This window comes from Liolophura sinensis, chromosome 3 (genome assembly GCF_032854445.1).
Source record: "Liolophura sinensis isolate JHLJ2023 chromosome 3, CUHK_Ljap_v2, whole genome shotgun sequence".
In the NCBI taxonomy this organism is placed as follows: Eukaryota; Metazoa; Mollusca; class Polyplacophora; order Chitonida; family Chitonidae; genus Liolophura; species Liolophura sinensis.
Window position 1 is genome coordinate 27077961 of NC_088297.1, and position 22790 is coordinate 27100750.

Consider the following 22790-nt stretch of genomic DNA (forward strand, 5'->3'; position numbering starts at 1 on the left):
GCTTACTGTCCACCCACTTAGGCTTCCACTCACTTAGGATTACTGTCCACTCACTTAGGCTTACTGTCCACCCACTCAGGCTTACTGTCCACCCACTAAGGCTTCCACTCACTTAGGATTATGTCCACCCACTCAGGCTTACTGTCCCACCCGCTTAGGCTTCCACTCACTTAGGATTACTGTCCACCCACTCAGGCTTACTGTCCATCCACTCAGGCTTCCACTCCCTTAGGATTACTGTCCACCCACTTAAGCTTACTGTCCACCCACTTAAGCTTATTGGAATGACAGCTGAAGTCGAAATGAGCTACCCTAAATGACCACAAATTTTGTCCAGGGCTAACTTGTCCTCCCCCCCACCCCGCCCCTCCCGCAATTCTGAGAGTTCTATTGATTTTAGAAAGCTGTTTTGAAGCTTGCTTTGAATATGGGGTGACATACTTCTGGAACATTGTAAGTTTCAGCACCAAAATTACTATTTTGAGACATTTATTTGCCTCTAAAAATGCACTTTTGTGGACAAAATTTAAGGTCATTTACAGTATATATGTACTTCTCCCAAATAGTGCTTTTTGTTAACACAGATAACAATTCATGACAAAATACTGTAATTCTCAAAAATGCTGCAAAAAAAAAAAAAACCAAGTAAAAAATCCACTGAACTTTTTAAGTGATAAAAATTAATTTTCATCATCAATCATTCATTTCAGCAGAGAATTTTGTCAACGAAGAAGTCTGTGACCCACAATGCTGAGTACACTACATTGACACTGAAGCACCTGGTACAGTGTATAAGCTGATGCATGCATATATGGTGATGTACATGTATGTTGTATGATTCGGTTCTGGAAAAAGGAAGATGAATAAAAATTCTGAGACAATAATTAAATTACATAAGGATTATAGTTCATCATGACCAAGGTTTTCTTCCACAAATGCATGTAAAGATGCTAGGTCTCTTTTTCCAGAATATTCCTTCAGCTGCACTCCGTTACGGAACAACAACAACGTGGGGTAGCCCGACACCTGTGAAAAGAAAAAATTCAAGCCAAAAAAATTGATGAGAAAAATAAATAATTGTCCAATGCTGTCAAACTCACAATAAGACATTCAATGTACACATGCAGGTATTAACAGTGTTTCCTTCTGGCACTTTTAACTACACTTCTGTAGAGTCCCAATGGTGCATATCACTTTACAAGTAAAAATTACAATTGTGCCATATTCAAAACATAGTTTCAAAGGGGCATCATGGTGCAGACATTACATATGACACATCATGTTGCTGACTCAGTGAAGCATCATGGTGCAGACATTACATATGACACATCATGGTGCTGACTCAGTGAAGCATCCTGGTGCAGACATTACATATGACACATCATGGTGCTGACTCAGTGAGGAATCATGCAGCAGACATGACATCCCATGATGCTTTCTCACTGGAGCATCATCCTCCAGAAAAAACTAAACTTTTGGACATCCACTGATGCTGACATCTCTTTTGTACTTTCACGACGTAACTTACAGCACTGACAGCTTAATTGACAGCACTGATGGCTTAATTTACAACACTGACTACTTAACTTACAGCACTGACAGCTTAATTGACAGCACTGATGACTTAACTTACAGCACTGACGGCTTAACTTACAGCACTGACGGCTTAACTTACAGCACTGACAGCTTTACTTACAGCACTGACGGCTTAACTTACAGCACTGACGGCTTAACTTACAGCACTGACAGCTTTACTTACAGCACTGACGGCTTAACTTACAGCACTAAGAATTCTGTAAGCCACAAATGTCTATGTTGCTCGAAGTATATTAAAAGGAATGCAGAATTGTGATAGACTGGTTGTCTGGGGAGAAAGGATTTCCTAGACTGAAGTCTGAAGCCTAGGCCAGGGTTTGAGTACACAGTACCCAAAATGCAGCTCAATTACATCAGACAAACAGCTCCATGATGTTTCTGGATCCTGTTACATCAGACAAACAGCTCCATGACGTTTCTGGATCCTGTTACATCAGACAAACAGTTCCATGACGTTTCTGGATCCTGTTACATCAGACAAACAGTTCCATGACGTTTCTGGATCCTGTTACATCAGACAAACAGTTCCATGACGTTTCTGGATCCTGTTACATCAGACAAACAGCTCCATGACGTTTCTGGATCCTGTTACATCAGACAAACAGCTCCATGATGTTTCTGGATCCTGTTGCATCAGACAAACAGCTCCATGATGTTTCTGGATCCTGTTACATCAGACAAAGAGCTGTGAGACATTTCTGGATCCTGTTACATCAGACAAAGAGCTGCGAGATATTTCTGGATCCTATTAAGTGATTCAGAGATCATAAATCTCAAGAACATTTTACACAATTGCGCCTGTTAGACAAACAAATATTTGTGGAACACTGTTTATGAAATGTCTCTCTCACCTCATATGTGCTGCAAAGACCACTCTCTTCTGTGCAATCCACCTTAGCAATGTGAACAGCTGTGTTTTTGGCTAACTTTTTGGCCAATTCGTCCCAAGTAGGAGCCAATTTTTTACAGTGACCGCACCTGTGCAAAGACAAAACAAAGTCACTAATAAATATACCGTCAAAAAATGTGAAATGCAGAACAATTTCTTGTGACTTTGTGGTTTAATCTACAACACTTACAATGGTCTGAAAGATGGGAGGCCCTGAGTTTTTAGCTCCCACTTTAATTGCTGTGTGAGTCAACTGTTTGCTTGTTCTATGTTTAACGTCTGCTAATTTAATAAGGGACCCGAATCCAACTGTTTGCAGACTGTCGGAAGTTGTTATGAACTTGCACTTGTTTTGTACGGGCTTCAATTTTTAAAATTCTACCATGTATATTTATTATTTATTTGATTGGTGTTTTACGCCGTACTCAAGAATACTTCACTTATACGATGGCAGCCAGCATTATGGTGGGAGGAAACCGGGCAGAGCCTTGGGGAAACCCATGGCCATCAGCAGGTTACTGACAAACCTTCCCACGTACGGCCGGAGAGGAAGCAAGCATGAGCTAGACTTGAACTCACAGCGACCGCATTGGTGAAAGACTCCTGGGTCTTTACGCTGTGATAAGGCGCTAACCAAATGAGCCACAGAGGCCCCTAAAATGCTATCAGACATCATTAGATATGATGCAATAGTCAAACCAGTAAGCGGGAGTTTTAATGTCGTATTTAACAATTTTTCAGTCATATGATGACAAGAAGTCTTTAGGTGTGTGTATATATTGTGCCTTTTTGTGGCAGGACGAGTGGCAGCCATGTTTCCTTGCTCTTAAGCCTCAGTGCTGAGCTCCAATCAAGGAAGCAGCAAGCCCCAGGCATGACAGCCTATCCAGCCACATAGTAATGATGCCTGGCCAACCAGTCCCGTTTCCTTGCTCTTATGCCTCAGTGCTGAGCGCCGATCAAGGAAGCAGCAAGCCCCAGGCATGACAGCCCATCCAGCCACATAATAATAACTCCTGGCCAACCAGTCCCGTTTCCTTGCTCTTATGCCTCAGTGCTGAGCTCCAATCAAGGAAGCAGCAAGCCCCAGGCATGACAGCCTATCCAGCCACATAGTAATCACGCCTGGCCAACCAGTCCCGTTTCCTTGCTCTTATGCCTCAGTGCTGAGCTCCAATCAAGGAAGCAGCAAGCCCCAGGCATGACAGCCCATCCAGCCACATAGTAATGACGCCTGGCCAACCAGTCCCGTTTCCTTGCTCTTAAGCCTCAGTGCTGAGCTCCAATCAAGGAAGCAGCAAGCCCAAGGCATGACAGCCCATCCGGCCACATAATAATGACTCCTGGCCAACCAGTCCCGTTTCCTTGCTCTTATGCCTCAGTGCTGAGCGCCGATCAAGGAAGCAGCAAGCCCAAGGCATGACAGCCCATCCGGCCACATAATAATAACTCCTGGCCAACCAGTCCCGTTTCCTTGCTCTTATGCCTCAGTGGTGAGCTCCAATCAAGGAAGCAGCAAGCCCAAGGCATGACAGCCCATCCAGCCACATAATAATGACACCTGGCCAACCAGTCCCGTTTCCTTGCTCTTATGCCTCAGTGCTGAGCGCCGATCAAGGAAGCAGCAAGCCCAAGGCATGACAGCCTATCCAGCCACATAGTAATCACGCCTGGCCAACCAGTCCCGTTTCCTTGCTCTTATGCCTCAGTGCTGAGCTCCAATCAAGGAAGCAGCAAGCCCCAGGCATGACAGCCCATCCAGCCACATAGTAATGACGCCTGGCCAACCAGTCCCGTTTCCTTGCTCTTAAGCCTCAGTGCTGAGCTCCAATCAAGGAAGCAGCAAGCCCAAGGCATGACAGCCCATCCGGCCACATAATAATGACTCCTGGCCAACCAGTCCCGTTTCCTTGCTCTTATGCCTCAGTGCTGAGCTCCAATCAAGGAAGCAGCAAGCCCCAGGCATGACAGCCCATCCAGCCACATAATAATGACTCCTGGCCAACCAGTCCCGTTTCCTTGCTCTTATGCCTCAGTGCTGAGCGCCGATGAAGGAAGCAGCAAGCCCCAGGCATGACAGCCCATCCGGCCACATAATAATAACTCCTGGCCAACCAGTCCCGTTTCCTTGCTCTTATGCCTCAGTGCTGAGCTCCAATCAAGGAAGCAGCAAGCCCCAGGCATGACAGCCCATCCGGCCACATAATAATGACTCCTGGCCAACCAGTCCCGTTTCCTTGCTCTTATGCCTCAGTGCTGAGCGCCGATCAAGGAAGCAGCAAGCCCAAGGCATGACAGCCCATCCGGCCACATAATAATAACTCCTGGCCAACCAGTCCCGTTTCCTTGCTCTTATGCCTCAGTGGTGAGCTCCAATCAAGGAAGCAGCAAGCCCAAGGCATGACAGCCCATCCAGCCACATAATAATGACACCTGGCCAACCAGTCCCGTTTCCTTGCTCTTATGCCTCAGTGCTGAGCGCCGATCAAGGAAGCAGCAAGCCCAAGGCATGACAGCCCATCCGGCCACATAATAATGACTCCTGGCCAACCAGTCCCGTTTCCTTGCTCTTATGCCTCAGTGGTGAGCTCCAATCAAGGAAGCAGCAAGCCCAAGGCATGACAGCCCATCCAGCCACATAATAATGACTCCTGGCCAACCAGTCCCGTTTCCTTGCTCTTATGCCTCAGTGCTGAGCGCCGATCAAGGAAGCAGCAAGCCCAAGGCATGACAGCCCATCCGGCCACATAATAATAACTCCTGGCCAACCAGTCCCGTTTCCTTGCTCTTATGCCTCAGTGGTGAGCTCCAATCAAGGAAGCAGCAAGCCCAAGGCATGACAGCCCATCCAGCCACATAATAATGACACCTGGCCAACCAGTCCCGTTTCCTTGCTCTTATGCCTCAGTGCTGAGCGCTGATCAAGGAAGCAGCAAGCCCCAGGCATGACAGCCTATCCAGCCACATAGTAATGACACCTGGCCAACCAGCCCTGTTTCCTTGCTCTAATGTCTCAGTGCCGGGTGCCAAGCCAGGTGGTATCATTTTTGAAGTTTTTGTTAGGACCCGGTGAGGATGGTCTCAGTTCCCCAGACTCTGAGGCAGATGATCTCAGCAGAAGGTGATCGAAGTGGTCTGAGGCACACCAGCCAGTTCATTAAGTAATGGGGTACAACTGGCAGCAGGCCAGGCAATTTCTGATACAGCAAGCATTTTGATCTTTCGAGTTTGAAAAAGTTGTGTTTACTCGAATAGGTTACTTACCATGGTGCATAAAATTTGACGAAGGTTACACCTTGACCAACAAGATCTTCAAAAGTTTTCTCTCCCAAGGAAAGCACAATGCCCTGTAATGAAGACAAACTGGGATTTATCTTTTGATTATTTTTCAAGCACACAGTAGGGGATATCCTATATGCAAATGAGCCAAAGCCACTAATATTCTAGGTCTTTAAACTGACAACAACAGCTAATTAATAACATGAAAACATCTGATGAAACAATGTATCAAAACGTAGCAAAATTGAAAGTCTGCATAAAAATTTTGGAAATGAACTCCAACCCGACAGGAATGCATGTCAAGCAATATGCCTGCACAGAGCAGGTGTGTTTAGACAATTGTTGGGGATTGAAAACAGATATTTCTCGCTTGTCACGGATGAAAAAAAAAAAGGCTAGGGTCATCCTGGGACAAATGCCTTGAAAAGATCAATGTTGAAAACCAGATACATTTATTTGCAATGAAATAAACCGAAAAGATTTTTCTGGTCATAATGAATAAAAATGTTTTTTGATGATGCCTACAGTAGAACAGATACAGCTTAAGTCTAAGCTCTGAGACCCCTTGCATGTACAGGTATATTGTATATCTGTTTGTTGTCCTGTTTTTTCGCTAGGCATCAGGTAACCCTGATGTGCTTTTATCAACAGTCGCAAGGGGAGACAACTGTCATTTCGCCAAAACAGAGATGCACATGAAAAATTGTCCAGTGGTTAATCCAGGGCTAATGATACAACATACATGCTTATATCACAACTTCCATTTAGTCAACGACTGACCAATCACATGTTACTCAACCCAGTATTATAAAAGTTCAGTGTGCAAAACAGATATATGTTACAAACTCAAGACTTAGCCCCATGAATTCACTACACTCTCTTTATACTCTCGGGACTTCAAACTGAAACGTGTTGAAAACTTTGGTAGGCAAGACCTAACTCTCTGTACTCATCACAGTCTCTTATGCTCTAGGTTATTTTAGACAGAAACATGTTGCAAACTTAGGGGACATCTAACTCCATCTGTACTCATCACAGCCTCTTTATGCTCTAGGTTATTTTAGACAGAAACATGTTGCAAACTTAGTAAGGCGACATGTAACTCCATCTGTTCTCATCACAGCGTCTTTATGCTCTAGGGATTCCCACTCACCACTTCCTCCTCATACTCGGGCACTTTCTCCGCTGTGTTTTTCGCCTCCCCATTGGTTTTACTGGTCATATCGCTGACATACTTCTTCAGGTCCTCGTGGGAGCGGGATCCAGAGTATTTCTCAGACTGCAACAATTAATTTGAATTTCATCCGTTGTTTGATACTTACGCCACATACGCTAAGTTCACGAGCATGTCACCTGAATTCATTTAATACTTTTTGAAGAACATTTATGAGAGAGAAAGACATTTATTTATCAACAGAGAACCATTGGGAAATGAAATCATTGAATGACCATATCGTGTTTATGTACAATTAGGATTTCTTCACTCAAAAGATCAGATCTATGGTTACATGTGGGTCACACCATACTGCAGATCCAGTTTAAAACCACCATTCCTGATACTGACATATGATGTGCCCAACACATATCTTCATAATCAGATTTATTTATCTATTTGATGGGTGTTTTAAGCAGTACTCAAGAATATTTCACTTATACGACGGTGGTCAGCATTATGGTAGGAAGAAACTGGGCAGAGGCAGGTTGCTGGGAGGCCTTCCCACGTACAGCCGGAGAGGAAACCAGCATGAGCTAGACTTGAACTCACAGCAACCGCAATGGTGAGAGGCAATTACGCTGCGCTAGCGCACTAACCAACTGAGCCACAGCCTTCATAGTCAGATGTACTGCACACATCATCTCACATCATCACACAGAATACACCCATCTTCTCACAGAATAAACCCTTCATCACACAGAATAAACCTATCCTCATCCTCACACAGAATACACCCATCATCACACAGAATAAACCCATCATCACACAGAATACACCCATCTTCTCACAGAATAAACCCTTCATCACACAGAATAAACCCATCATCACACAGAATATACACATCACCACAAAGAATACACACATCATCACAGAATACACATCATCATACAGAATACACCCATCTTCTCATAGAATACACCTATCAATGCACAGAACACACACATCATCACACATCACTGCACAGAACACACACATCATTGCACAGAACACACACATCAATGCACAGAACACACACATCATTACACAGAACACACACATCATTGCACAGAACACACACATCACACAGAACACAATCATCATCACACATCATCGCACAGAACACACACATCATCGCACAGAACACACATATCATCGCACAGAACACATACATCATCACACAGAACACACACATCATTGCACAGAACACACACATCATTGCACAGAACACACACATCATCACACGTCATCGCACAGAACACACACATCATCGCACAGAACACACACATCATAGCACAGAACACACACATCATCACACATCATCGCACAGAACACACACATCATCGCACAGAACACACATCATAGCACAGAACACATACATCATCACATATCATCGCACAGAACACACACATCATCGCACAGAACACACACATCATCACACATCAATGCACAGAACACACACATCAATGCACAGAACACACACATCAATGCACAGAACACACACATCCCACATCATTGCACAGAACACACACATCAATGCACAGAACACACACATCAATGCACAGAACACACACATCATCCCACATCAATGCATAGAACACATACATCATCACACATCAATGCACAGAACACACACATCATCACACAGAATAGGCTTGTCCAGATCATGGTACAGCACATCAGCCTTTGCTTTTATGCTCGGCTCTAAAATTCCCATGAAATATTTTCTGATCAAAAAATTTGACTGTTTACCTATGGGCTCTTTCTTATTTCAGTTAACAGCCCTAGTACAATGCTTTCTTTATAGAGAAGGATGTGTTATAGTATCCACTGTATGTGGTCTTTGTTGCCCACTGAAGTGCTGTAAACCACAGCATGTATATCACTAATGTTTGCTGCCTGTAAAATGTTGTAAAATGGTGCATGTGGTGCGGAGGTTTGTTGCTCACTGAAGTGCTGTAAACCACAGCATACATATATATCACTGATGTTCGCTGCTCACTGAAATCTTGTAAAATGGTGCATGTGGTGTGGAGTTTTGTCGCTCACTGAAGTGCTGTAAACCACATCATACATGCATATCACTAATGTTTGTTGCCCTTTGAAATGTTGTAAAATGGTGCACGTGGTGCGGGGGTATGTTGCTTACTGAAGTGCTGTAAACCACAGAATACATGTATGTCACTGATGTTTGTTGTAAAATAGTGCATTTGTCGGAAAGGCTTGATGATTTATATATTTATTTACTTCACGTTTGGTGTTTATGCCGTACTTATGAGACAGCAATCAGCATTATAGTGGAAGAAAACTGGCCAGAGCCCAGGGGAAATCCTATTGCATGCCAAGATGTTGTAAAACGGTGCGTGTGTCACTAAGGTTTGTTGCTCACTGACGCACCATAAATGGAGTTTTGAAGCAATTTTAGGGACCTATTGTTCAATATTTCTCAACACTTTCATTAACAAATCTTCATATTAATGAATACTATTTTGGTACTCACATATGTAGCTTATATATCTGCCCATTTCAAACATAGTGCATTTAACATAAGTCAAAAATTCAAACAGCCTACAAACAAAATCCTTTGCTCTAGAAAGTTTAGAAACTACACACTGATTCTTTACTGCACTGCAGAGCAATGTACTAACCACAATTTCAGTTCTCTCCTGTTCTGACTTTGGCTTATTAAGATTTGAAATTTATGAGTCTTAAGCTACCTGATAATGCCAGCCCAGATAAATACCCTTACATAAGCCTATAGTTGGATTTGACCCTTGTCACCTTGGTCACAAGGTCTTGTGAGTAACAGGTTAAAGGTCATAGAGGTTTTAATCCTCAGCCGTTTACATTGCAGTCCACACTCACAACAGACGAATAACCCCACCTGCTTTCCATCGCTGAACCAGATCAGGGAGGGGTAACCCTTCACACTGTGTTTGTCACAAACAGTCTTGTGCTGTGTGCAGTCAACCTAAAAGAAAACCATGAAAACGGACTGAACAACAGCAAATTTACTACGGAGTGACTGAACAAGGTTAAACAGAATATAGGCTATCATAATGACAAAAAAATGCGTCACTTTTTGACCTGTAATGAAACAAGAATGATTCCTCTACAAGCCAAAGGAGCAATAAGCCTGGAATATGCATTTTGTTAGAAGCCCAAGTAATACCAAGAGTGTATGTGCTGAAACTTGGAAACAAAAGATTGCTTGATACACACTGTTTTGGATTTATAGGTACGTAGCTAAACGTTTTCGAAGCAATAGTTAGACGTTTAGCTACCATACTCCACACAAATTTTGTTATCAATGAATAGTCGTGACCATCATTCTCAATTTTCACCAAATTTTGAGACCTCTCCATCAAAACTGCGACTTCAGACACAGCAGAGATGGCAAGAGTTCTGAACAGCACTGCTGGCTATAAAAGATCAGGGAAAATTCAAAAGGGGTAATGCGTTGATTCTATTCAATATCTAGGACAAATATGCTTCCACTGGCACTGCCAGCATGTGGTACCTTTGCAATGTTGATGTTCTCATTGAACTCAAATGTTTTGGCCAGTTCCTCCCATGTCGGGGCCAGACGTTTACAATGTCCACACCATGGCGCGTAGAATTTGATGAACCAATGACCTTTCTGGATTTTGTCCTCGTAAGTTTCATCAAGTTCAACCAGGGTTTTCTTTGGCTCTGGAGCTTTGGGTTCTTCTGGTTCGTCAGACTACGGAATATTGACAATATACAAAATGCTTACACATGTATTTATTTATTTGACTGGTGTTGAACACCAAGCTAATAAAGATTTCCTTTACACAGCATGTGCCAGGAATAAACCAGTGACATTTGGGCAAGTTACTGACAAACGTTTCCACACTACGACATGCAGAGATATCAGTGGAAGACAAGTGGTTCAGCTTAATCAAGTATTCGACTGAGCTAAGTAATGGCAACACAAGCACTGCTGACTGCTTATTGTCATCAAGGCCCCAAGTACAGTGAGAGCGGCAATATATTCATAACAATATGTCAGCAACATGTGATTACATAATCTCTTTACAATCTCCAACAAATCAAGATAACTTTGTCAACATCATGTTTATCCAATAAATATTTTTGGTCCTTTTTCAGTCCATTTGCCAACATACCTGATGAATGAATAAAGCTTTTTTATTCAAATGTTATTTGTAAATAAAGTGGTCCCAGCACTTTCTGCAAATGTCATGTCAACAATGTTACAAATTACAGAATGAAATACTTTTTTTTTGAAAAAAAAAAACAAACAAAAAAAAAAAACAATTCAAACTGTTGTTAATATATGTGTAGATCTAGACCCAATTATAGACCCAAATTTAGTACAAAACAATTCTGGCTAGCAGCCCACTCTGCATATGAATATAATTTTAGTTTGGACACCACTAGAATCCACTATTAATTTTTATCCAAATGAGTTTCACTGTTCAATATTAAGACATATACATGTACAAACTATTCCCAAATGATTTCTTTGCATGAAAATAATGTTTTACAAATATTAATGCAAAGAGGAAACTCAATCACATTTATAAATACACAAATAGAAGAACTGTAATTCTTCAACCTTTTCCCATGTTTCCCAGATGTTTATTCACGCATATTCTGACAGCATTATCCTGTATAGACTGATAAAATTATAATTTTGTGAAGCCCTGAAACTAACCAATCCAACCAATGTACTTTTGTTTCCAAAATTAAATTAAAAATGGGCATAGACTGCACTGAAAGTTGCTCTTTCATATGTGAAAAGGCTGAGGAACTGGGATGTGTGGACAACCCTCCATACTCCTCACATTGCAATTTTAGGAAACACTTGCATAATCCTTATAACTGGGGTGCAATTAACATTATATATGCAAATGCCAATTTAACTGGCACACTATATAGTGGAAAAAAAGTGGTGTTGCTTAATCAAATACATGTATTCGACTAAGCTTATTAAAGGCCACACAGGTTGAAAGATCAACTTTCAAATGCGAAAAAGTTGAGACTCAGGGAACATGTACATGTAAGCTGTGTCAAAAAAGCCCCAAATATAGGTTTTCAATTTGAAAATGACAGCAGAAGTCTGCAAATAAGCAGCCTGACATAGACTGTGTCTTCTTGAGGCAGGGCAAGCCCATGCCGCCAAAGCATTGCAGCCATTAAGGTGTCAGGTAGAGGACACCAGACATGACACCTCACTCAGTCACATTATACTGACCCCAGGCCAACTGGCCACGTTTCCTTTATCTAACATCTCAGTGCTGAGCACCAAGTCAGAGGCATGCAGAAACAAGTATCTTTTTTTAAACTGCTGATTTGTATTGTGTACACACATTAATACACAATGTATAAAAAATACATGATGTGTGTACACAATGGAAAATACCCCTTTGATCCTCACCTCTGACATCTGTTCGTTGATAAACTTTTCAAAACTCTCAATATCCCTGGTTCCCTTGAAGCGTATGGGCTCATCCTCCAGAGGATTGAAGAACTTGAGGGTGGGGTAGCCCGAGACGCCATGTTTGGAGCACAGAGACGTCTGCTGGGTACAGTCCACCTGTAGATTATCACATACCAGGGTTTTCATTTAGAATTGAAGGAGGTCACAGTTCAAAAGTAGGCGCCTGAATTGAAAGTGAGTGAGTGAGTGCTTGGGGTTTAACGTCGTACTCAACAATTTTTCAGTCATATGACAACGAAGGAATCCTTAAGGTGCATGTATGTGAAATGTGCCTCCTTGTTGCAGGACGGATTTCCACCGCTCTTATTTAGTGCTGCATCACTGAGACGACTTACCGAAGGCAAGTAAGCCGCCCCGCCCGAGCCATTATACTGATACGGATCAACCAGTCGTTGCACTATCCCCTTCATGCCGAACACCAAGCGAGGAAGTTACAACTTCCTCTTTTAAAGTCTTAGGTGTGACTCGACCAAGGATTGATCCTGGATCTACCGGTCCCGAATGAATTGAAAGTAATTATGTCACTATTACTATCGATTTAAATGGTAAGATTATAGAGAAATTCATCTTTGTTTAGCTTAAGAGTAGGATGTTCAAACTGCATGCATACCCTACTAATTTCTCCTAATAATAACTGTCATACACATTTTCATGTACATGAAGCGGTAATCAAGAACTTCCCACTGTATTATAGTGAACGGAACCGGAGAGCCCGTAGTAAACCATCGACCTTTGTAAAGTCACTGACAATCTTTCCCTCATCGTATTGCTAGGTACCTGACAAACCTCCAGCTGAAGTAGAGAGTGCTGGATTAAGACATAAAGACCTCATTAGTCAGCCGTCTTCCTGCCCGCAATTTCTTCATTTTTTTCATTCCCCAGGTCTTTCTTGCTTTCATTTCTCATTTCTTTCTTTTTTTGTGTATGTGTTTCTTTGGATGACTGTGGCCAAGGGGGTGAAATATTCTTGATTACGGCATAAAACACCAATCAAATAACTAAATCATTAGCCAAGGGCCTGACAGGTAGACAGTGTCTTAACCAGGAGGAGAACCAGAGGGGGCCCCAAACTGCCATACACTAGCTGTCAGCCTATCATAGTGAATTCTTTCTCTGTACTGTCTGTTTTCCATTTTCCAGAAATGTCAATATCTCGCTTCCAACAAAATCTGTGTACAACAGCCTCAGGTACACAAATAATACACTAACACCAATAGAAAGAAGGAACGATTTTGGCTCAACACCACTTTACGATTAATGGAGATATATCATCATGAGAAAGAGAAAGCCAGAATACCAAACAAGGACACTCATAAAAACTTTATATTTTTAAATTATATATATATACTGCAATTCTTCAACCTTTTTCGCATCTATTTTTCAAGCATATTCTAAGGATATTTTTTTGTTGTATAGACAAATTATAAAATCATGCTTTTCCTGAAGCCCTGAAAGTCACTGACCCAACCAAAGTAGTTTGTCTCCAAAATCTTATTTACAATGTGCATAACTGACACTGCAAGTTGCTCTTTCATATGCGAAAAGGTTGAAGTACTAGGTTAATCCAGGAAAGTGTGTACTCAGGTGCGTCATAGTGACATCTAACAATACAGGCTGGCATCTATTAAAATAATGAATAACAGCAACAATACTGATGCCTTCCACACCACTAGGAATGTTAGAAATCCTTCCGAACTCAATCACCTCAACGATGAGTCGTTCTAGCCATGACATATTCAGCCCCTGATGACCAGTTGGCTACATGTTAGAACCCTGGTTTACCTTTGCAATGACCACATCAGTCTCCTCCAGGTTTTTGTTATAAAGCTGGGCCAGTTCATTCCAGGTAGGAGCTAATCTTTTACAGTGACCACACCTGTAACAACAAACAATCAAGTTTCCACATTATAATCTTAACATCCACTCTCTGGACGACATCTATATATTAGATCTATATTGTTCACATGGCAAAAATGTTAACACTTTCAGGCATTCACAGGATCGTGTTTGTTTTAATTCAGCCAGCACAAACCACTGACCTTTGGCAAGATACTGACAAACCTTCCTACATGTGACATACAGATACATAATGATGGAAGACAATGCGTCAAAGAAACGTCAGACTGCACCAAAAAAAGCATGTATGCTTCGTCAAACGTTTATGGTCAACAAGGTCCTATGAACAATGAGAGTAGGGCAATGCACAAATTACATGTCCAGGCTCAGGAGTGAACTCGCATCTTATGTGACAAGCATTGCCATTCTACTAGACTAGCACCTGCTCATGTTATAGGGACATACACATGCAAGTTGTACAGGCTAGGTCATATCAGTCATACCAGCGTGCTGAGCGCGAGTTCGAATTAGAAATAGGTATATTTCTATACTGGCTATCTGCATACATGTACATCATATGAATGCCATATCTAAAATATGCATGTTTTATAGGCTGTTGCTATAGGAACCACAGATATAATAAAATCCTGGAAAAAAACAATATATGATGTACACTATACACCTGAGGCAAATGATACATGTACGTCTATCCTTTGATCTTACAAGTGCATGTGGAATATCGACAATACAGGTAAGTGATGATGAGCAAAATTCAGTACACTTCTATGCAGCGGCTCAAACATGTAGTTGACAGACAACTCTATGAGATGTGTAGCAACAGTGTACGAGCCTACAGCCTGTAGCTATATATTGACGGCCTATAGCTACGTGTTGACAGCCTGTAGCTACATGTTGATGGCCTATATCTGCGTGTTGACAGCCTATAGGTACGTGTTGACAGCCTATAGGTACGTGTTGACAGCAGCCTATAGCTATGTGTTGACAGCCTGTAGCTACGTGTTGATGGTCTATAGCTACGTGTTGACAACTTATAGCTACATGTTGACAGCCTATAGCTAAGTGTTGACAGCCTATAGCTAAGTGTTGACAGCCTATAGCTAAGTGTTGAAAGCTTGTAGCTACGTGTTGACAGCCTTTAGCTATGTGTTGAAAGCCTGTAGCTATGTGTTGAAAGCCTGTAGCTGCGTGTTGACGGCCTGTAGCTACGTGTTGACGGCCTGTAGCTATATGTTGACAGCCTGTAGCTACGTGTGGACAGCCTGTAGCTACGTGATGATGGCCTGTAGCTACGTGTTGACGGCCTGTAGCTACGTGTTGACGGCCTGTAGCTACGTGTTGACAGCCTATAGCTACGTGTTTACGGCCTGCAGCTACGTGCTGACGGCCTGCAGCTACGTGCTGACGGCCTGTAGCTACATGATGACGGCCTGCAGCTACGTGCTGACGGCCTGTAGCTACGCGTTGACGGCCTATAGCTATCTGTTGATGGCCTGTAGCTACGTGTTGACAGTGATAGTCATACATGCAGTATACACCTGTATATCAAAATCACTAAAGAGGGCCTCCGTTGCAGAGGTGCTTCGCATGCCAGTGCAGCGCGTTGACCCAGAAGCCTCTCATCAATGTGGTCAGTGCAAGTTCAAGTCTAGCTCAAGCTGGCTTCCTCCTCGGCTGTACGTTGGAAATTCTGTCAGCAACCTGTGGATGGTCGTGGGTTTCCCCGCGGGCTTCCTCCCACCATAATGCGCAGTCATATAAGTGAAATAATCTTGAGTATGGCATAAAACACCAAACAAATACATGTGGTTTCTTACAACAGTAGTGGCATGCATAAAAGAAAATTTCATGAAATCAAGAGCATGCATGTTTATGTCTCATTTTACTTTAGAAAATTTGTCAGTAATTTGCCAAAGGTGGTGCATTATCCCAGTTAACCCTTTCAACCCTGTAAAGTGGCCACCGGAATCAGAGTACCTTTAACAAACTGCACTGGGACTGCTCAACAAACATATTTTTAACGACTTTCACGGTCTGAGTCTGCATTTCACCTGTACTATATTTCCCTATAGTTTAGTATGTTAACATTGTCACACTGTGCATGATTCCGCTTGATTCGCCAACCTTACAGGGCCACTTAAAAGTTTTTTGTTAAGTCTGATTAATTTTTATCAGAAAAACTTATCCTAAATAACCCTATATTTTGTCCACTTTTCCGGATTCTAAAAGTTCTATTGAGTTTAGAAAGGTGTTCTTAAGTTTGCTTGGAACGTGGGATGATACTCTACTGGAAAATTGTAAGTTTCAGCACCAAAAATAATATATTGTGACATTTATTTGCCCCTAAAAATGCACTTTTGTCAATTTAGGTCAATTAGGGTATGAGTTGGCAGCCAAAATATCATTTCAATGCATCTAAATCCTTCTGAAAATGCATTTTCATTCAAGCATGCCAAACTTTTGGTGAAATACAGTATGCCTTCTTTATCAGTGCAGGTGTACTACATGTAGTTTATTACAAAATATCACAGGCATATGTGATATATCACCACACACATATTGTATTATCACAAGTTAGCATCAGCCCGTTTTTATCATCATTTAACAAAAATTCAAATGTCATGGCATTAATTTAAATGAACATAACCATTTATCCAGATTTTTTGATTCACTACAAATACAAGAGTTTCCCCTTATTCATTCCTGAGATCAATATTATGTGTTAACCTAAGAATACATCAGAGGGGGACTGAGTTGAGAACAGAAAGTATGCTATGGTAACAGCCTGTAACTTCATCAATTGCACACACATGTTGCACTGCCCTGTAACCACCGCCCCGCACAGCACAGCCCACTCACCATCACCACCTTCAGCTAATCCCACTAGTATTGGGTATTTCACTGCCTCAGGGACAGATGCAGGGAAGATAGCCCCCAATAGTGCTGAATGTAACAGCTGTTATTAAAATGAATGACCGCGATTGATCATGTGACGTGTCAATTCCTTACACCTCGCTCGCAGCTTTCAACAGCATTAATGTGGTGACAACGAGGCACTGTACAGAGCTCCAGCAATCACGTGTCAATAATGCTAGTAATCTTTAATAATTTCAATCTATCTGTTCACGAAAAAAACCTTACACTGCTGCACATGTACACTGTTATGTTTTCATAAATTTCATAAGTGTTTACCTTACCCAAGAATATTTCACTTATAGGACGGCAGCCAGCAATATGGTGGGAGGAAACCGGGCAGAGCCCGGGGTAAACCCACAGCCATCTGCATGATGCTGGCAGACCTTCCCATGTAGCGCTGAGGAAGTCAGCATAAGCTGGATTTGACTCTCACAGCAACCGCAACATGTACACTCAACATCTGCATGCAGTGAAATGTGGTTCTTAGCTACAGCATCAAAAACAGTAACTTGTAAAGTAGAGGTCTTCTTACAATGATTTGTCATACATGCAGAAATTTATTTTCATCATTTCAACTTAACACCATTCAGGTAATCAGGGATTTATTTTCATCATTTCAACTTAGCACCATTCAGGTAATCAGGGATTTATTTTCATCATTTCAACTTAGCACCATTCAGGTAATCAGGAATTTTTCACTAACAAAATGGTTTTCAGTTTTATGGCTGGAAGAAGTTGAAGCCGGGAGTACGCCAATGTAAATCAACCTTTGGCGGCTCACTGACTTTCCCACATGTGCTCTTGAACGGTGGAAAACAGAAGGTCTAACTGATCATCATTTAAAAAGTTGAATGTTGCCGGTAACAAACCATTGTTGTTAAGATTGGGTTGGTCGAACAGCACAATCTTTTTTTGAGTGTGTGTGTGTGTGTGTCCCGCACGATAACTGATAGTAAATGGCCCACAGTTTCTTTTCCCGATAAAGTTTGTTATTTCACACAGTCCTGACTTAATGGTAAGATGACAGAAAAGGAAAAGATTAATGATTAAGTCATTTCAATTTTCGCTACTCACAACAAACAACTTTCTAATGATCGCCTTTTCAACAAATATTTGACAGCACAATGGCGACAGGTGTGTCAGTGATTCACCCGTTTAGCAAATTAAGTTCGTCTATAATAGAGTACCTAAACATGAAGAATCACAACTACTTCATTAGGTAAGCCTTTTAAATGCTGTCCGTCAACCACGACGTGACTTGCATAACAATGACAGATTCTTGATTATTTATTTATTTGATTGGTGTTTTATGCTGTACTTATAATATTTCACTTAGATGACGGCGGCAAGCATTATGGTGGGACAAAAACCCACAACCATTTGCAGGTTGATGGCAAACCTTCCAACAAATGGGCGGAGAGAAAACAGACTTGACATGAAAACTCAAAACTTGTGACTTGCCGTCTCCCTGCGAGAGTTAAAATAATTAGACAGTGAGAACTTTTTTCATCAACTTAAATCTCGCTTTATCAACTTGCATGTACATCTTGCTTCATCAACTGTGCATAAGTCATATACGTGAATAAACTTTTGAATTAGATTTTGTTACAAATTAATAAACAATTCAATTGGCATTTTCATAATGTGAATTGCATCCCAACTGTAAGGAGTGGGTGGTTCTTAAAATTGCAATGTGAGAAGTATGGAAGTTTGTCCAAATACAGCAGGTGTTGAAAGTCGAAAATAAAAAAGAAAATCTCTGTAAGGAGAATGCTAGTGCTTCCTAGAATTGCAACGTGATGGTTTGTGACAAAACTGCATTTGTTGAAAAGTCTAATATAAAAAAGAAACTGTCTGTATGGAGCATGCAAGTGCCACAACGGCGCAACTTTATGGAGTTGATCATGATATATTTTAATTATGGATCAACATAAAATCTCACTCTCAGCAGTCAGCTGGTAAATTCCTGTCCCTTACATGAACTTGTTCAGTTTTACTGCAGGTCTCAAATAACATCATCCCCCTCAGATTGTGCTTATGATCCATTAGTAATACATTGTTATCTTCAGTACTTTATTTCTGTGTGGGGTGTTTAGCATATAAAATAAAGGTTAACTAAAACCTGTCACATAATAACAATTCTCTTCCCAGAACATCGCACAACTTTTAGTTCCTTGTCAAAAAAAAGGCATCCTTAAGATGATTAATGGGAACTCTCAACATTATGATAACATTAAAACAGAACTTCTCTCTTTAGTTAGATTTTTATCTCCTAACATGTAGAGTGGGTTATGGGCAACACATTTTTGCCATTTCAGACAATAATCAACTGTTAAGATATAAGCTATAACATGCTGAGCATCAGTATATGAAGAAATAAAAATACATGCACATGTATTAGATTTTCAGGAAAATATTTCAAATTCATCAAATCCACCTATTCTTTAAATAAACAACCTGCATATTGCATATTTTTCCGTAAGTATGTGCACCTTGTTAGTTTGTACTGAAGGTACAGTACATGTATAATATTGCTGTAACTACGCTAGTAGCCAGTGTCACAGGTACATGTGATTACCATAGTAACCAGTGTCACAGGTACATGTGATTGCCATAGTAGCCAGTGTCACGGGTATATGTGATTACCATAGTAACCAGTGTCACGGGTACATGTGATTACCATAGTAGCCTGTGTCACGGGTACATGTGATTACCATAGTAACCAGTGTCACAGGTACATGTGATTACCATAGTAACCAGTGTCACGGGTACATGTGATCACCATAGAAACCAGTGTATGGGTCATTACTGTAACTACCACTACCCTACAGTGTTGTGGGAATTGCCTTAACTAAAACAGCTTTATTTTTTTAAATTTAAAATTTGCATAAACTGCATTGAAATGCGAAGAGTTTGAGGAATTAGGGTAAATATCATGCAGCACAAGTGACAATCATCACTGATAAATCTCGGCACTTTCTACACATCAGCAGTAAGCACACAAACAACAATCCTTGAAAAACTATAACAAGTATTTGGGATTCTTTGCCATCCCAAAGGCAGGACTGAGTCTGAACTGTCTATAAAGCTACTAACCACATCATCCTGCAGGTAACTGGTTGTCACTTAGTCCCATCTAAACACATATACATATGTCTACTCAGTAAGCCAGTGTTACTGGTTGTGGCTTAGTCCTGTCTAAACACACATACTTGGGTCTAATCAGTAAGCCAGTGTTACTGGTTGTCACTTAGTCCTGTCTAAACACACATACATGTGTCTACTCAGTAAGCCAGTGTTACTGGTTGTCACTTAGTCCTGTCTAAACACACATACATGTGTCTAAACAGTAAGCTAGCGTTACTGGTTGGTCACACCATATCAGTGGACTTACATCACATGCACATATACATGTACACTGCGTTCACAGTGCATCAAGCAAAATTAATGTGACCACTAACATATCTGGCTTTTGCATACAGGCCACAACAGTCATGACAGTTTGCACAGCTTCACAAATGTGTACATCAACATGCATGTTGACAAAAACAAGATGTCCTCTACATACATGTTTACAAATTGCAATTAGAACACAAACAGAATCAAATTCAAGGTTCACAAGTGCATTTACTGCAGTACAATGACATAATTAATGACTACCTAAATGTACAAATATAAACGCCCCACATAGATGTATACTTACTAATATATTTTTATTATTATTAGTCATTAAGAGTGACATATCCACCCTGATAAATTCAAACATGAACAATTTCATGTGGTATAGTTACCATTGGTACGCTATAAGGTATGGTACTATTTTATGGAACAGTTCAGCAAATCACTGCATTTTAACATGGGTGGGTATATGCAATAATAAAAACTATCCCGAAAAGATGATTTTATTCACAGGTCGGTCTTACAGGTATCTTGCACATATTCTAAAATAAACCCATGTATAAATCAGGACTTAAACGTCACCTTTTGCAGACATTATTTGTTAATGTTTGGCCAAGCCAACGTTAAAATTTTGCTTATGAGCACGGGCCACTGGACAGTAAAGTGATGACATCGTGATAACAAGGGGCATCAGTGTGATGTTGTAATGTCAAAACTCACGCATATGTTATTAGGGGCCTGACAGTGCATTAAAGTTCCAATGCATAGAGAGGACTATATTTAACACAAGCAGATTTTGTTTTTAGTGGTATTATCTATAAATATACCATTTGCGACCTATATAACTGACATTTTCATACTGACAATCTGAAATGTTGGAGAGTGCTAAAGGATGCTCTGAGAAATGAAACCTTATCCAAGAGTTCATGTATCAGACAACAAGATGTAAGTTCCGGCTTTCCCAGTACTTGGTACGAGTTAATACAATAAATGAATTACAGGTTTAAGCTTGCAATGCCATTGCACGATCAATGACTAACAGACTTTCAATAGGGGAATTTTAAAGTTAAGTTTCCTGCCACGTGGTAGAGTGACATATATTAAATGAAGAACCAGCTTTTCACATCTGAGAAGGAGTTCATTGAAAATAACAAAAGGATCAACCTTCTCTTTACAACTGCCTTCAAGAGAATTAAGCCGTTACAAAGAGTGAGTGAGTGCTTGGAGTTTAACGCCATTACTAAGACCACTTAATGTCAGGAATAAGCGTCTATTTAACAAATTAAAGCATGCAGTAAAAGCCACAGGTAAAGAGGATGTACACTGTACATGTAGTAGAAAAAAAGGGTGTTTAGCTTGTCAAGACCTACAACACAAAAAAAGTATGGATACAAAGTGATAATTCGTTTCACAGACTGGTCTGTGCTTTGCTATGTAGATAAAAACTGATCAGGACTTTAATGTCCAAATGTCATCAATTTACCCAGTTTACTCATCTTCTCCCCACATGATCTTCAGTTTGACTGGGGGGGGGGGGGGGGAATATAATGGAAATAGTATACGTACAAGCCATCTTTGATACTGGTACAGGTTTTTAACTAGAGATCTATATGTGCGTATGATAGCAGTAAATCCCCATCCACCCTCCTACTTTGCACTCTAAGATGTATACACTTTATCTTTGAGACATGAATTTTTGATGAGACTGCATGTGTGTCAAATGCTTTGTAAATAAAACTCACCAAGGAGCAAAAAACATGACAAAGTGAGCTTTCTCTTCTAATTTCGTGGCAAATTCCTCGTCCCCATAAGAAACGACATCCGCACCATGATCGTCATCGCACAACACAGCACAGAAAGCGCTGAAAACAGCTAGCAAGGTGAGGAGAGAAGTTGTCGGCGTCATCTCGATGCGGCTAATGCTGGAAGTGAAATGAAAACTAACACCACATGCAGTCAGCCGTTCGCAACTCCACTCGTACCTTTCCCCTACTAGATCAATAAGAAGAAATCCACGTGGCATTGACAAAATGTACGAGTAAGACTTTTAAGTAATCTCTAATAAAATTGAAAACATTTCTAAGATATAACAATGACCAGCTTTAAATAAATTTATCGTTTCTCAAAAAACAATAATTTTAAGTTTTATTTATCCAATAATATTTGTGTACAATGTAAAA

At 40.9% G+C, this 22790-nt stretch overlaps 1 protein-coding gene across 1 annotated transcript; it reads right to left on the minus strand.

The window, feature by feature from the left end:
- Positions 1-365: 365 nt before the first annotated feature.
- LOC135463567 (thioredoxin domain-containing protein 5-like) lies at positions 366-22508 on the minus strand. The gene is made up of 9 exons (XM_064740867.1): positions 22353-22508; positions 14224-14317; positions 12379-12537; positions 10477-10680; positions 9841-9927; positions 6918-7043; positions 5750-5832; positions 2448-2574; positions 366-1026 (listed from the first exon to the last, which is right to left on the minus strand). Exons 1-9 carry the CDS (start codon positions 22367-22369, stop codon positions 901-903), a joined length of 1023 nt encoding a protein of 340 aa, XP_064596937.1. The 5' UTR covers positions 22370-22508; the 3' UTR covers positions 366-900.
- Positions 22509-22790: the final 282 nt, after the last annotated feature.